The sequence below is a fragment of the Bactrocera latifrons genome, unplaced genomic scaffold (assembly GCF_001853355.1).
Source record: "Bactrocera latifrons isolate USDA-ARS-PBARC rearing strain unplaced genomic scaffold, ASM185335v1 scaffold_41, whole genome shotgun sequence".
Taxonomy (NCBI): Eukaryota; Metazoa; Arthropoda; class Insecta; order Diptera; family Tephritidae; genus Bactrocera; species Bactrocera latifrons.
The window spans coordinates 1,533,511-1,549,898 of record NW_017537057.1 but is presented as its reverse complement, the minus strand read 5'-3'; the positions used below and the strand labels follow the sequence as shown (position 1 = coordinate 1,549,898).

The 16,388-nt window shown below is 37.0% G+C and overlaps 1 protein-coding gene across 1 annotated transcript in view; it reads left to right on the top strand.

The window, feature by feature from the left end:
* Window positions 1-16,388, top strand: part of LOC108972606 — a 201,163-nt gene that overhangs the window by 102,269 nt on the left and 82,506 nt on the right. Inside the window, exon 3 of the mRNA XM_018939252.1 lies at window positions 8,412-8,551. Within this exon, the coding sequence (XP_018794797.1) occupies window positions 8,412-8,551 (140 nt within the window). The remainder of the gene's footprint in view (window positions 1-8,411; window positions 8,552-16,388) is intronic.

The following is a 16,388-nucleotide window of genomic DNA, read 5'->3' as shown; positions in this document are numbered from 1 at the left end:
ATGACTGAAATTGGGACACCGAGGAACAATGCACTCACTGCCAGTCGATGCAGCGCAAGAGCGGTTATGCGTGCGCAGGGGGGGAAGGAAGAATGCGCCAATGGCAAAATTAATTTTCCAACCAACTTCAACTCGCTCACTGCATGCAAGCTTATGAAGTCATAGTAGTTATGCAAGTTTTTGCAAATCTGTATGCGAGTGTGTGTGTGTTCATTTAAATGAACTGCGCTTATTATGAGTGCGCGCTGGCGTATGAGAAAAACTTTTAATTCTCAGCAATTCGTCGACAAACGAGAACTTTTTGTACGGAATAATAAAAGTATGTTATTGAATATGATAATATGATTTTTTGCTAACTGCCACACAAGGCAAAGAGTGCGAAAAATTTAAAACATTTCCGGTTTGCTTTACTTTTGGTGGGAGAGCAAATATTATGGCAGAGTTATGTAATTTGTTACACTTGCCGATTTAACACTTTTGAACAATCAGTAACATCCAGTTAATGATGGTTATGCAGATTATTAAAGATGTGTGTAAATTAAATTTATGAAGCCATTGATTAGTGGGCAAACATTTAATGCAATCAGGTAATGATTCCGATTTTTAGATATTGCCAGAATTAATTTCCTGATCATATCGATATGTGGACGGGACGCTAGAGAAGAGGCGCAATGAGCTTTGCAATGAACCAAAGCCAGGAGAGAAGGTAGAAAAGCTAGTTAGGCTATTTTCAGCCAGAAGTGACTGCTATGAAAGTAACAGTAGACGTCCTGCTCTGAAGTAAAACATCTTTCAAGGAGGTGAGCATTCAATCCGATTGCATAGTGGTGATATTATTGTTGATCTCACAGATCGATCTATTTCATCAGGAGAATTATTTAGTGGTCGTAGCGGACTCGCTGGGGAATATAAATACGATAAGTTTACAAATGAAAGACCCGTACCCCATAGAAATGAGTTCGCTTTACGTAATCATCTTCCTTTCCAGCACTGAACCCAGGATACTCGAGTGGGCTCAGTAGGCTTTAGGTTATGACCAGTTCTTATGTGCATGCGAAATACTTCTGATCTAGAAAGAAGGTAGGAGACTTTCTGAGAGACTTACTGGATACTGGACTTATTTTATTCACTGAACTTACTTTATGAGCATGAAACATCTCGGCAGTAATAAATTCGGCGAACAAGGAGATATAGCTGAAACTGACATTAGCCATCTCAATAAATTTGCATGCATCTCAAAGCGCTTCGTCGATTTATGAGGGTATTCATGAACAATTTTATAGGAGTTTTAGGTACAAAAAAAAAAGTTGAAGTGGGATGTCTATTAAGGTCGACCACTTGAATATGGCAGCTCATTGCTTGCGCATACAAGAAGAAAATAAAGTTGGTAGAATATTTTTATTTTTTAAGTTCGAAGAGGGAAAATACATTCATAAAACTAGTATGTCATATATTATTCTTAAAAAAGATTTTATATTTCATTTTGAGACCAATTTATCAAGTACTTAATACTCTGGGTGGAAGCTGTGAGTTTCGCCACGAATTCCAGGAAACTTACAGACCAAGGTGTCAGCACTTCAGCCACTTATGCTAACTGCTTCCAAGTATCCTTACTTGGCAACTGAAGCGAAATTTAAAGATGAATGCCGTGTAATAAAAGCAAACGCTAAGCACTTTCTTAGTACAGCGTGTGGTTCCGAAGCATCTGCATCAATGCTCGGTAATGAGTAGTCACCCGAGGGCAAGGTTTCTTTCGAGAATGCTGTGTCATTTATTCTCAAAGACACCGAAGTAAAAACAAAAGTAAAATTTACAGTTTATTTCCGTTTAAGAGTGATGAGCCGTTTTTGCAAATTATTTTACTGCAAAAAGGTCAAACGAGCGTGCTCCAATGCTTCACTGACTTTAGGTTTTGCACGTGCGCTGAGTTTTATGTTTACCACTTCCACAAAGGGTAAACTATGCCTACGTTTTGCTATTCAATGTGCTGACATTTTAATGGTTTCAAGGTGACATTTGTTGGCCTAATAAAATGGACTGAAAATGCGCTTTGCTTTGAGTTCAATAGGTGGGCATATCTAAAATTTATATATTATGTAAAAATGTATTGGGTAGTGTTTCGTATTTCTAATCAAACTTCAACTTGTTTTATAATGATCTTTAATGAACGAAATTTGAATCATTTTGTCGAGCACTTTTTCCAATTTTCCGCTAGAGACACTATTCCATCAGTGTAAAAGTTTTCTGGTCAAGTAATTTTCACCGACCAACTCTTGAGGCCAACTTTGCTCCATTAACTGAATTCTGCATTGACCGAAACAAATAAGAGTCTAATGATGCAGGGTCAGGGCTGTATGGTGGATGCATCAAAACTTCTTAAGCAGCTGCTTTCAGTTTTTGTCGAGTCGTCAAAAATTTCTGTGGTCTAGGGTTGTCCTGATAGAATATGAAGCCCTTTCTGTTGACGAAATACGAAAAGTCTTTTCGACTAAGCAATACTAATTAATTATCTAGCACCTCAAAGCGATTCAAAGCTCAAATCAACATTCGAAGCACCTTCAACAATACTTTGTCTATAACTCCATTTCTCGATTTGCCACCTTCACTTCACTTCAAAATCACAGCATATATTCGCAATTTTAATTAACACATTTGTTGCAACATTAGGAGTTTCTGTTTTTCTTAAATGCCACCGAGTGAGTGTGCCGTGTCAGCGAAATTTAATTACACACGAGCACGTCTGTCAAAAGTACCGACAAAGTGCATTTCACTAGCGAACCATTCAAGTTTCAGTTTTGCATTTCGCATTTTGCACTCCGCACCACCAACCTTGCAACATTTCCGCCGCCACCGCCACAGAAGCTTCTATCGAAAATATGCATCAGTTAAGGAGGGAACGGAGGTTTAGAAAGTATGCTTTTCCACTTGCAAATACCTTTGCCGGCGTCAGCTGCAGCAGCGTGCACGGCTTTAGCCTGCGAAGTGCTTACGTTTCCACATTTCTTTTTGCTGCCCTCTTCGCGTTTCTAACTGTCAGAATTTCATTGCATACGCATCTGTTGTGGATGGGTGGCAGCAAAATTCGATGTCGATGTAGTTTTAGTCCGCATTTTCTACATTTTAACTGTAAGAGTCTCGGTGGGAGCGTGAATGAAACATATTTCAGCTTGTTTGCTTGGCAGCGTCTTACACACCGCATTCATTGTTTGCTTTACAGCATTTTTTCTACAGTCTTAGTTTCCTTTCAAGCTGCTATGACAGCTCGAGCCAACTTGTTGGTGTTGTTTTTTTTTTGCTATTTTCATTTTGTTTTTGCACGAAAATTCACTTAGTTCCGCACGAGTTTAAGCAAAAAGACAAAAACTGGCGCATTTATCCACTCCACTTGACGCTTTTAGTAGCGCTGGTGTTGTTGTTGCTGTGGTAACGAGTGAAGTTAGGCGGGCAGTTGTTGGGGAAGTAGCCGCTCTGCCACTTGCAGGCATCCTGCACTTGCATCCTTACGTTCCTGCTGCCATAGCAACTACTTTTGCGCAGGCACTTTCTTATCACTTGCAATTCTTTAACTGTAAATGTGTATGTGTGAGTGTTTTTGTATTTATCTCTCGTTGTTTGTGCTAGCCGCAAAATAAATTTCTGCTTGCCTTATGTATCTTCCAGCGCTAAAGCGAAATGTTGCAACATTTTTCTTGCACATTTTAAACTTCGGATTATTTTGCTGGCCAAGCGGTACACTAATTCAATGAATTATTTATGTAGCAGTGGCAAAACAACACAGAGCTTATATAATATATTACAGCTCAGCAAGAAAAGTAGCAGCTGATCAGGTTGCAGTGTTTTGCCACTGCTGCATTTGACTGCACTATTAACGACTTCTCTAAGTAAATGAATAATGCTTGCTGATTTTTGAAAGTTTTTTTGGAAACGAAAAAAATAGTGCGGTTTAATGTTTAGCTGAGTTATTACTTAGTTAGGAACCTTTTCTTGAAGCTTTGATTGGTTAGCCAGCGCTTTAGTAAAAATGAGTAAAAACATGAGAAAGTCCAAAATTATATTATTGGAAGTATTTGATACCAAAATTATTTTTGAGCGAAGGTAACAAATCATGTTAACTTTTTCTCAGCAGCATTTCTAGCTTTTTAGAATCTCTATCTTGATTTTTATCGATTGATTTGAAGTGAACTCCACAGGTATGTTATAGTAGTCATAATTGACCTGATTTTTTGGAGCATTTATAACTGCTTTAGACAATGATCTATGAAAAATTGTGTGAAGATAACTTAAGGACGCTATGAATAGCAATTTGTGCCAAACCTTATCAACATATTTTAACAAATATAAAATACAATGACTTAGATGCGAAGTGGTTCGTTCAGAATAAGTTTTTCGGAGATTGTAACATTACTCTGAACTCATTCCAAATTTCTTTATGATATCTCTGTAGTAGATAAGACTATTTCTCACTTTTAAAACCGTCAAAAAATCGATATTAGGTTGAACAAGGGAATATAACTTCAAACTGAGTTAATAGTACAAGTTGTAAAATATAAATAGTACAAGTTAAAAAGTTTTCAAAAATTGTAAAAATAGAAAGAAAACGATATGTTCAAAATACGTTCCCATATTTGTGTAAGCCTTTTCCTATTCTTCGTCACTCTTCGCTTTACTATACATTAAATATTATGCAAAATGTGGGGAAGAAATTCTATTAAGTTACACTTTGGCTGAGGAAAAGAGAATTTAAACTGAGAAAAAATTACTGAAAAAAAGGAAATCATAACTGAGCCCCATAAAAATATGTTTGAGTAGGGAAGGTTTGGTAATAAGTTCTTAAAAACGAATTATCTATCTATCCGCGCCGATATTATTCTAAAGGTGCGCTTATAATAAATCTATGCCCCATCTCAGTACTCAAACACATTTTTTTTTTAATACACTAGCTGAAGTAATAATTATTGTTAGAAGCACTAAAACAAATAAAATCCTGTAGAAGGAATTCTAAGAAAAATATTTTCCTAAAAGCGGTTTATCTAGATACCATATTTTTTTTCAGAACATTTTCGCATACCAATCCAAATATAGTATCAGCCTAAATGTAGACTACATTTTAGTACCATCAGTAATTTTACCCAAATCGAGACTACATTTCAGTGCTCAAAGTGATTTTTAGAAATTATAAATTTTATACTTTTGTAACATGTTGCTACAGAGTATAATAGTTTTGTTCACATAACAGTTGTACGTATCACCAAAAACTAATCGAGACCACGAGTTGAAATCCGGGTGACTGTCTGCCCAGTATAAGCTACAACTTGAGCGAAAATTGGGATATCTAGTCAAGTCAAAAGATAAAGTTTTGTTTGTCAGTTGTCTTCGGTTTTCGAAGTTCCGACCGGCCAAACTGTCAACAAGGAATACTATTTGACTATTATACGTTGTGTTCGCGAGGCTATTCGTAAAAAGAGACCGAAATTATGGAGCGAGAACTCTTTGTTTTGCTCCACGGTAATGCACCATACTACATTGATTCTTCTTGAATTTTTCCCCAAATTTTCAAACCACTTTATTTACCTGATTTAGCGTTTTCTTCACTATTGAGTAAACTCAAAAGATCAAATGTTTAATTGCAAAAAATAAAAAATAAAAATTATTTTTATTGTTATTAATTTTATAGTTATTATTGTAGGAAATATATTCATTACGTAATACTTTTGGCAGTTCAAAAATCTTTACCAATTCTTTTTCAGATTTTGATAACTTTGTAATGGAAGCTCTGGAAATGAACAAACACAAAATTATAATATAATCTTCTCTTCAAAATATCAAATTATATAATTTTTACTTACTCAATAGATAACCCATTTAATATATTTAAAGGGATTCGTTAACAAAATTCTGTCTTTACCTTTTCACCATTTGATTTCATATATTGTTTTTTAGACTCCTCGAAACGCTTTTGCCTAAGAAAATTCATATACTTCACCCCCAACCTCCAGCTGGCCAGTTGGGTTTGTGCCACCAATGCTTTAAGCTTAAGTATTATCGGTTCGTGCATGCCTTCAAATAAAATTTATTCGCCTCTCAAACATTTTTCCACTACACTTTACCGCAGTCAAGTTTGAAAATTTATGCGCACATTTGACAATTTATGAGTGGCAACCAATATATTTGAAGGCGGCACTGCCACCCAAAAGAAGGCACGCGGCATGCGAAAACATTGAAAAGGGTGCTTATGTATAAATTTAAGGCTTTAAATTCGACGGAAAAGTAGGAAATGGAGCAATAAAAAACTAGCCACGAAATAAAGTGGGGCGCTGTGGGCAGCAGGCTGTAGTGATATATGAGCAGCCGCACGTAAAGAACGTTCTTCGACATCTGTGTAACTCATGCTTAAGATGGTTAGCCGCTTACGTTGCTTACGATGCGGGCTTATGCCACTAATGTGGTTTAGTGCTGTTATTTCTTCACTGATCTTGTATTTTCTTGCTTTCTTTGCGCTTATTTATATACACTCAAGAGGTGCGTGCTTACATACGCAGTTAACGGCATATACGTAAACAGTTATCAACTTATTTATGTGCTCATCGCTGCTTATATGATTTGGTAATATCGTATATTAGGCACTCATTATTTCTTGCTTAGACGATAATACAAACGTCAAGTGGATTATTATTATTTATTTTCACATCTGTGTCATTCCCGTTCACGCAACGCAACGCAACGCAACGCAAATTCAAAGCGGCAACGCTTAAGTGTTGGTCGTTAGTTGTAAAAAGCCACCAATCACACACGTCGCGCACAAAAGTATACTTTCAGGGGCGCATAAGCCGCCTTATCACTTACCCTATGCCGTTAAATATGGCAATCATGTGTCTTTTCCCTTTTACGTGGGTAGCGGCAGCACTCTTTTCGATTTTCTCTTCCGCCTGTGTACGCTGAGTTCTTTCTGTATGTGCCGTTTACATTGTCAAAATCAGCTGATTGAATTTTGATTTATGACATCACATGGTTGGGCAAAGTGAAAACATGAAGGCATACAGCACCGCAAAAGTCCACAGTAAATTGGGTCTTAAATCGTTTGCACACATCGAGCTGAAAGCTCGTAGCTCGAAGGCGTTTTTCCATATAACTGTTACACTGAAAAGAAGAAGAAGAAGAGTTGGAGTTGTGTGTAAATAGTTGTGACAGCTCAATCACATCTGTGTGCGCAATCAGGCGCATATTTCGAGCAACCTTTCCTTTCACTCTCGGCCTCGGCAGTACGCAACTTTGTAGGAGTTGAGGGAAAAGCGATTTTTGCTAACAACATTTGTAGTTGTTGTTAGTGTGGCATTTTTGTGCCTTTTGCACACAATATTTATTGATTGTTCACATATTTTATTCGTGCGCGGCACGCATCTAACAACATTTGTGGAAACCCAATCCAGAAGGTTAATCACATAATTTGGTGGAACATTCATATTTGCGGATTTACTACGCTTGTATTGCGCCAAGATGCCGAGGAGTTAATTATAACACTTTGTTATGATTTAAGACGTCATTATGGGTTAGACATACGTAGACGTAAAGTACTAGGTTTGGTTGTTTGGAGATAAGTAAGCGTTTATTGCGAATGGAACGAGTTCTTGCTGGAATATTTGATTTTCTTAAAGCAATTACAGGACTTATAGGAAATATTGAAACTATCGATCGTATGGCAGCTATATGCTAAACTAGTCCGATCTGAATAATTTCTTCGGAAATTTTAGCTTTGCATGTGAGATTTATCTGTACTAAATTTCGTGAACATATCTCTTCAATTAGAAAAATTTTGTTACAAGGACATGATTTTGATAGTTCAGTTTGTATGACAGCTATATGTTATAATTGTCCGATCTTCAGAGAATATTCCGCTGTCTTAAATAATAATCAGTATAAAATTTCCTCATGATATCTCGCAAAACAGGAAAGGTTTTCTTATGTGAACATGATTTTAATAGTTTAGTTTGTATGACAGCTATATGTTATAGTAGTAGTTTTTTTTTTTTTTTTTTGAGAATATTTCGCTGCTATACATATGCATGTGAGCCAAATTTCACGATGATATCTCGTCAAATGGTAAAATTGTCTTTACAAAAACATAATTTTGGCTCTTGAATTTGTATGACAGCTATATGCTGTAGTAGCCCCATATCGTCAGTTCCAACATATAAGCAGCTTTATGTGTAGGGAAGGACGTATGCAAATTTTCAGAGTGATATCTCGAAAAGTGAGGGAGTCTGTCATTTTTTAATTTGTTACAAGTATTGTTCCAAATTTAGCATATCTTGTTCAGGCTATTAATATATAAACAATATCAATAAATTCCGCATATTTAGTATTTTAATAGTTTCAAATCTTATAATTTCTATTTATCTTTCTTCTCTTTGCAGTTGGTCTAGCAGGATATCATGAAAAGAGACTGCTACATGATCTATTAGATCCTTATAATACTCTAGAGCGTCCGGTTTTAAACGAGTCGGATCCATTACAATTAAGTTTTGGTTTAACTTTAATGCAAATAATCGATGTGGTAAGTACTTTGAGATTTTTAGTAAAAAAAAAAATTTTTAATAAAATTTGTCTTAAGTTTGACTAAATTACTTTTTAAATGCGCGTTATTATCTTATTGAATCCATATTTCTCTAAATACCTTTAAAGAAGGGTTCAAAAATATGCGACATCCTAAATGTAGGCAAAAGTTTAGTATACAAACATTTTTGGGTCTTGTATTAAGGTGTTATATATAGTTAGAAGGCCGACAATAAATGGAATTGTCCAAAAATGTCTACACATTTTATGGTACCTTCTAACTATATTTCAAGGGATTTCCGGGAGCTCATCTCAAAACAGAGAAAATTTGGTGTGTCTTTATTTTAAATTTGTATAAGTTATTTCCACCTGCTACTTCCTGCTATTTCTGAAATGCTTGCTATAATGGTTTAAAAGACTGCGGTATCCTAAATGTAGGCAACAGTTTACTATTAAATATTTTTTGGGCAACATATATATTATAATAGATACCAACAGAAAAATGGCTGTGCCTGGATTTTAAGTTTGTGGAAACTATTTTCTAAGTGCTTTTTCTGAATTGCACGCTATGACGATTTAAAAACTAGCGACATCCTGAATGTAGGCAACATTTTAGAACTCAAAAATTTCTTAGATTTAACATAGGTATTCCAACAAAGTCTTAATATCAAAAAAGACTAAAATAAATTAGGATCAAAAAAAAATTCAGTAGTTATTGAAAAATTATTTCTTCCTTGCCAACTTCAATATATTTACATACCAACAACAAATATTTTAATTAGAGCAGCCCAACGACACCCTTCACCACCAAAACACTCCCATAATATGATGACTTTATATAGAAATGTACTCAGTAAAGTTAGTGGGCGCTAAGCCCGTCGAGCAGTTGAATATTCAGCAGCAAATTGTTTGTGCGCCTAAAAATAGGCTTAGCAGGAAATCAAAAGAATTAAAACGAACACCTAGTCAACTACAAGTTTAATTGCGCTGACGTGATCCACTAAAAAGCAGCAGCAAGATAAACAGCATAAAAGAAGGAACAATAAAGGAACACAGCTGCGAAGCGCGCAAGACAAGGAACGACAGGGATAAGTGCTGAGACATTTAATGTGTACATATGTTTATGCGCATAAAAGTATGCTTGCAGGTTTACATGCCGCTTTCACTTATCTGCTATGACTGAGCAAATGAAGTTGAAAAGTGAAAGTGAAATTCCGCTTAATTATTTTCACAGACACTTTAGTGAATGAACATGAAGCGCACACTTACCCAAACATGCATAAATATGGCACATATACACATTCGCATGCCGTGGAAAATATTATGGACCGTCTATGTGCCTTCATACTTTTGCTTGCTGTCAAGCGAAATTTGTATGCGCTGCCATGTGCCACAGCAAAAACAACCGTTGCGCACAATTGGCAATAGAAGCATGAATGAAAGCACTGAATGGGCGACAAGTGACAAGCAGTCACGTTGTCGTCTTCACCTGGACGGACTAATAAGCCAAGCCCCAAGGAGCGCGCTACAAATAGTGGGACAAAAGGGAATAAAGTTACGGCATAAGTGTGCGATTGTCTGTATGCATGGGTGAGAGTGTTGGCAACATCAGAGGAAATAAAATAGAGTTGAATGGGCAACAAATGAGGAGCTGGAGTAGGTGGCAGTTGGTAGGCAGCGAGCAAGGTGAGGGAGTATGTAGCTAGGTCACAGATTTAAGCAATGGAAATGGCATTAGCGTGCGAGAGAGGGCGAAAATCCAGAAATAGCTGGAAGGAAATTGTATTGGGCGCAAGCGAATCGAGCACAGGCGACACAGCTGCCTGGCGTTGGAGTGACGTAGTTACCTGGCAAAAGCGTGCTTATATGCCGGAAAATAAATATTGCATCCACTCAGCGTTGTCTAGGTGTTAGAATCTGGTACACTGACTCTTGTCAACGTGTGACGGCGTGTGTGTGTGTAGCAGCCCAACCTCAATTCATAATAAATGTTTTTTATTTCGCGTTTATGCGCTCATGTGCTCATAAAACGTTACGGAAGCAGCGCCAAATCACATAATAAATGAAGTAAGAGACGAAACCGAGTGATTTTAGCAAATAAACAGATGAATAAGTGAACGCCAGCAGGAGCTTTCTTATGCGAAGCTATGCACCTACGCATACACATACGTTAATATTAAATGGAAATAAAAATCAGACAAGCAAATAGACGAGCGAATTTTGTTTGTTCACACCTTAATGAGCCTGTGAAGACAGCGGGTGCCAAATAAAATAGCAGAAATGCAGGCATACTATCGTGCAGAGTTTGTGGATAGTCACAAAACTTGGCAGCTCTTAATAGGTTTTACACTAAAAAAATTCGTTCATAGCTGTAAATTGACAATATTGAAGTTGACCTTACTGTTATTGTACCAAACATGATTACACATTGGTTGTCGAAAGTACATCCCAAAAAATTCCTGGGAAATTCCGGTTACGCAGATCCTCTATTTTTGGTGTACAGACCTTGGAAATTTTCAAGTTAACAAGCTTAGGGTAGTCAAAAAATTGGTTATGGATTCTTATACGACAAATTTCAGTGCAGAAAAACTTTTATTTCACATTTGTACCCTATGAGGCTCACCAAGATATTTGTAGGACTCAAAAGCAAGCAATTATGTATTCATATAAACGATCATCTCAACAAGAAGACTCTTCTCTTCAGTGATTCCCGTCGTTCTTTCGGTCTATTTAACGGCAGTGGACTTCAGCCTATAACTGCCGTACAAACTGATCGATCGGCCTCATGTGCTTATATGGAAGAATTTTTCATTTGATGAGACTTGTTTACCAAACCAATCTGGAGAAATAGTGTAATTTTCTAAGAAATTTTTCAGATCGGATTACTATAAATACGCCAAACTGAGGTTAACGTTTTTTCTTCTTTTCAATTTTCAAAGTTCATGATTTAGGTTAATCTGGTAGCACACAACGAAACGCATAGACAAATTTGGTTCTTTGCGATACCAGATGGAGTTCAATTGCTAACAATAAGAGCAACAGTCATCGTTTAGGATGCCTGCGCGTGACGAGAATTTTGGCAGACTCTGCGGCCTCATTATCAATACCTCCTCCAGTGTATCATAATAGGGACCCCAGATGCTTACAGCGTAGTCTTGTCAATGAGGGAGAAGTGTAAAAGAGATTCTCCATTTTATCTTTGGTGCCCTGCTCTAAGCATTTCTTGCAGTATTTTCGATCAGCCACATCTTACGGCCGTTTGCCGCCACCAGGCAGCGACCGGTATCACCACAACTACTGCAACCCATCAACATTATCGATATACGACCGATATTCCAATCCGCTTCGTTAGTATGTTGACTCCCATTTCGAGTTTTTGTTGCGGGAGTCTCTACCTTTAACGTTTTCACCTACTGCTGATGATGCATATAAAACAGTCCAGCATAAGAAGATGATATAGTGTGCTCAAAAGATATAAGAAATAATTTCTTCTTCTTTGGCAGTACAACTTTGGGTTGGTCTTGGCTTAGGACACAAAATTTCACCAGTTTCCATTATCCTTCGTGAGTTTCATTATCTTCATCGCTCATGCGGATGGCTTCGGAGTTTGCGGAGGAGGATTAACTCGAATGCTTTTTCATCTCAGTTCGTCATCGTCTATGTTTCTGTGCCATATAATAGGACGCGAATATTGATAGATTTAGAAAACATAGTTCTTGTTCGTCGAAATGGATCTTCTTATCAATTGACTACGGATTCAAAATTACCACTTATTGGACGAATTGCGTAGGAACTGCGTAATAATTAGAGCAGTACAGCAACGGTATTCAATATTTGCTGACATCCTTGTGATGAGCTGATGTATGCGGACAACAGCGAAGTGTTGCCATTTTTGTCATAAATTGCGGCTAAAAAGTGACGGTAGGTTGTCATGCTGTTACAATTGTTGACAAATTTACAACATTGCTAACGTGATTACCATCTCGGATCTTTATTCTGCGCTTGCTTTGTAGACTTAGTTTTTTGACGGTTTTATGTTGGTTTCGAGAGGACAGAACTGTGTTCATAGCTGCCAACAATATTTAATTGACTAGTTTCCGAGACGTAAGAAATCTTTATATGTGGCTTTTAGTTACTGTGTCTTGTCCTCGTTCTCCACAAGGCCAAAGTCCTTCGCTCTTTTGCGCTGTCCCAATAACAGTATGTAAAGATGTTAGAAATCTGAACGAGTTGCCCATTTGTATTGACTCCATAAGTATAATAGATCCACCAAATAACTTATCATCTATGGCGACAACTTAGAAGTGAATCAACATAAATGCTTCTAAAAATACAATGATTTCAAAGCATAAAACAAACAATGTTTCAGATATGGAGTATTAATGAGCCAGCGGACGACCCGAACGGGTTCAAGTTTTGACATGTGTAATATGTATATCCTCTGGTAGTAGAACACTGCCCTAAATATCAAAGGCTTTCACTTTCATGCTTTCACACGTTACCTACAATAAAAAAGCAAGCATCGGCATCCCGGTGCACTTTTACTTTATTCACCGTGGCTTTACCCCAACGGCACTTCGCACTCGCCAAGTTGAGCTTCCTGCTTTGTCTGTGCGCTGTGCATGGACGTGTTTATGTGTGTGCAAAGGCAACTCATTCAGGATTTTTAGTTTGGTTTATCTGCTTTAGATGCGCTTCACTAAAGCATTTGTATGAATTTGCAGGTGTGTGTGTTTCTCTGTGATTTGTTTATTTCAATAGAACCCTCAGGAATACTCTCTCATGTCCACTACATATGCAGCTTACAAACACCTTTTCACGCTTCGCAGCGTAATACATACACGCTCACATACATATACATACTTGTATATGCAGTGCATGTTTTTTTCGAAGCGGGAATGAAAGCGGAAAAATAAAATAAATTTCAACGTTTTTCTAAAGGATGTGTTGACAATTTTCTGTTAAACTCTGGCGAAATTTGTACAATTTCATTCACATCAAATTGTTGTGAAAGTATGCTGTTAAAAAATCATCAAAACATTTATACACATATGTACGTACATATTTAGTTATTTGACCCATTTACAGTTGACATGCTCACTTATATAATTTGTATTTGTTCACTTGCAAATGCAACTCTGCCTGTATTTCAAATTTCCACATATACCTACATATGCAGATATATACTGTTATACCTAGTATATGTTTATCCTATCCTACCGCATGCAGCAAATGAAGCATACATTTAGGCTTTCAACAACTGTTTGCCAACTTCCATGGAGTAGTGCAATTGAAAACCTTTGGACTCAGTTTGAATAACTCCCATATGCAGATATATTGTGTACTACACACTACCACACATGTAAATATTTCCTTTACATGACACTCAATAGTAAGCGCACAACCACATACTTTTCCACCATTGACAGTTGAGCTGTGTATATTATGTACGTTCCCGGTCCAAGCCACAGGGTGTGAACATGCTGAAAGTGAATTTCTGAATAACGGTTTGTCCTGAATTAGCAAATGCGTTCACATACATACATATATATATATATATATATATATATATATATACACCTTTGATTCCGGTTTGACTTGTAAATGGAAGACTGACAGTTATTTCAACTTTTCCAGCGACATCGCAGTGGCGAGCGTTAGTTGAAGAATTATTTAATGATATACATATGTATATGGTTTCACAATTTTTTTCTTATTTAATAACAAAATTTCGAATTTTTTAAATTTAGTGCTATTTTTGAAATAAATAACTCTCTTTTCTAAGAAAAAGTGTAGAAAAATAGAAATATGTCGTATTATTGTTGATACATCCGCGAGCACTCTTTTTCGACTCCAGGCTGAAAGCGCGAAGCTTATCCTCTTCTAATTCCATTATTGGTCTCTACTCCATTCTGAAAGTCTTAATCACTGTCAAAGCTTTGTGTTCATTTCATTAACACTAGTCAGACGGTAAGAGGTGTTCACTCGTTCGCAGAGTGGGTATACGAAAAGAAGTCATTATGTACCTACGACCGCCCCGGGTATCGATGGAGAGCTTTTGCGATCATCAACCATCAGCACGGGTATGTCGACACTTTGGCTTAGAGGTGTTTCTGCGGGTTTCCTCACACTTTGAAAACAAGAGAATGGACGTAAAAAAGTTGGGTTCATTCATCTGTATCCCGATTGTGGGAACTATATGGTATTCCTATCAATTTGTGGTCGAAATGTTCGTTTCGATTTGGGTTGCGTAAATTATTATTACCAGCAGAGCGACCAATGCTGAAGGATGTCAAAGGACTAGGCAAAATTTTAATTTTTGACAAAATTATGGCTCCAAAAACGCAATCTTGTTAAACAAATTTATACTTCAGAGTAGCCTAAAAACCGAAAATAAAGCGAGAAATTATATTTCTTTGATCTTTAGCTAACAAATATATCTGAAAAAATGAAAATTTCATGGCAATCGGTTAGCCGTTTCAGAGAACTTTTCCGCACCAGCTCTGAGTATAGCGTTCGAGGAAATGCGTTTGAGTTTTGATTTTTCTGAAGTTAGCATCAAAGTCTATTTTGAAGAATTGAAGATTAAAGACTTTTTTCATATTACTCAAAAATTTTTCCTGATGAACTTTTCTAGATGACTTCAAAAAGCAGACTCCAACACACTTTTTTTCACATTTCAACATAGAATTTATTAATTATCAGCTGCTGAAACAAAGTCTTGAAGCTTTCCAACTCCACTTCAATAGCTCATAATATGCTTGGGAACGCACTCAGCAAAGCAGCCAATTGTTCTTCTCACAGGCAAAAATAACAAGATCCATATTATAGCCTAAAAAATTGCATAAAAGAAAAAGTGTAGCAACAAAAAATAGTGTGGAATCTTAAAGCGACTGTGCTCGAAACTGCTTTTGACATACTAACCCAAGTGAATCGTTGACACTCTTCGACACTTTGACTTGTTACTTTGCTGTCATATTGATGCATGCCCCGGCAGGTGGCGTTATGCCCGCCATATGTAGCACATTTGCAGTTGAGCTGTTGCTCCACTTCAGTCGGAATAAAATTTACTCACGCTGTATGTAGATATGTAAGTAAGATATAAGAAGACGGACAAAGAAGTAAACGTTAATTTCATTATGCACGGAAACTGCAGCACAACAAAAGTCAGTAGGGACAAGAACTTTAGCGCCAGCGAAAGGTGGCAGCATTTTAAATTACAACTGTATAGGAAGCTAAAATTCAGGCACATAAGTACATATGTATCTACATTGTTTCTAGGGGAGCGTACGAGTTACTGCACGCTTTGCCTTCGCTATTTAGTCGCCGGCTCCTGCAGCTGAACAGCGCTGTTGTGACAACACTCGGGCGCTCTCAAAGCTGTCGCAGCGGTGTCGGTGATTTATGCAAATTTTGTTTTAAACAAGATAATCTGTTAACATTGGCTAAACGGAAACTATAATGCCCTTCACGGGTCTATATTTTATGGCATTTGTAAGGCAGCTATATCTTCTAGTAGTCTGATATCTGCGGTTCCGACAAATGTGCAGCTTCTTGACGAAAAACAGATGTATGCAAAATTTCAGATCAAAAAAGGCACTCATACTCATATGTTGTTAAATCTCTTTGCATTAATAAACTTCATCAGAAACATAGGGAAGTTCAGAGACGACAAATTGGAGTACTGAGATCTAAGTTCCGATGGTTTCACTGGGACATCCACTCTATATACCTATCTATCTAACTATCATCAGTTGCACCAAAGCCCACATTTCAATTACTTATACAGTTTAATCCACGGATCTTGACAATATAGCGGCTACTCTCGACAAAAAAAA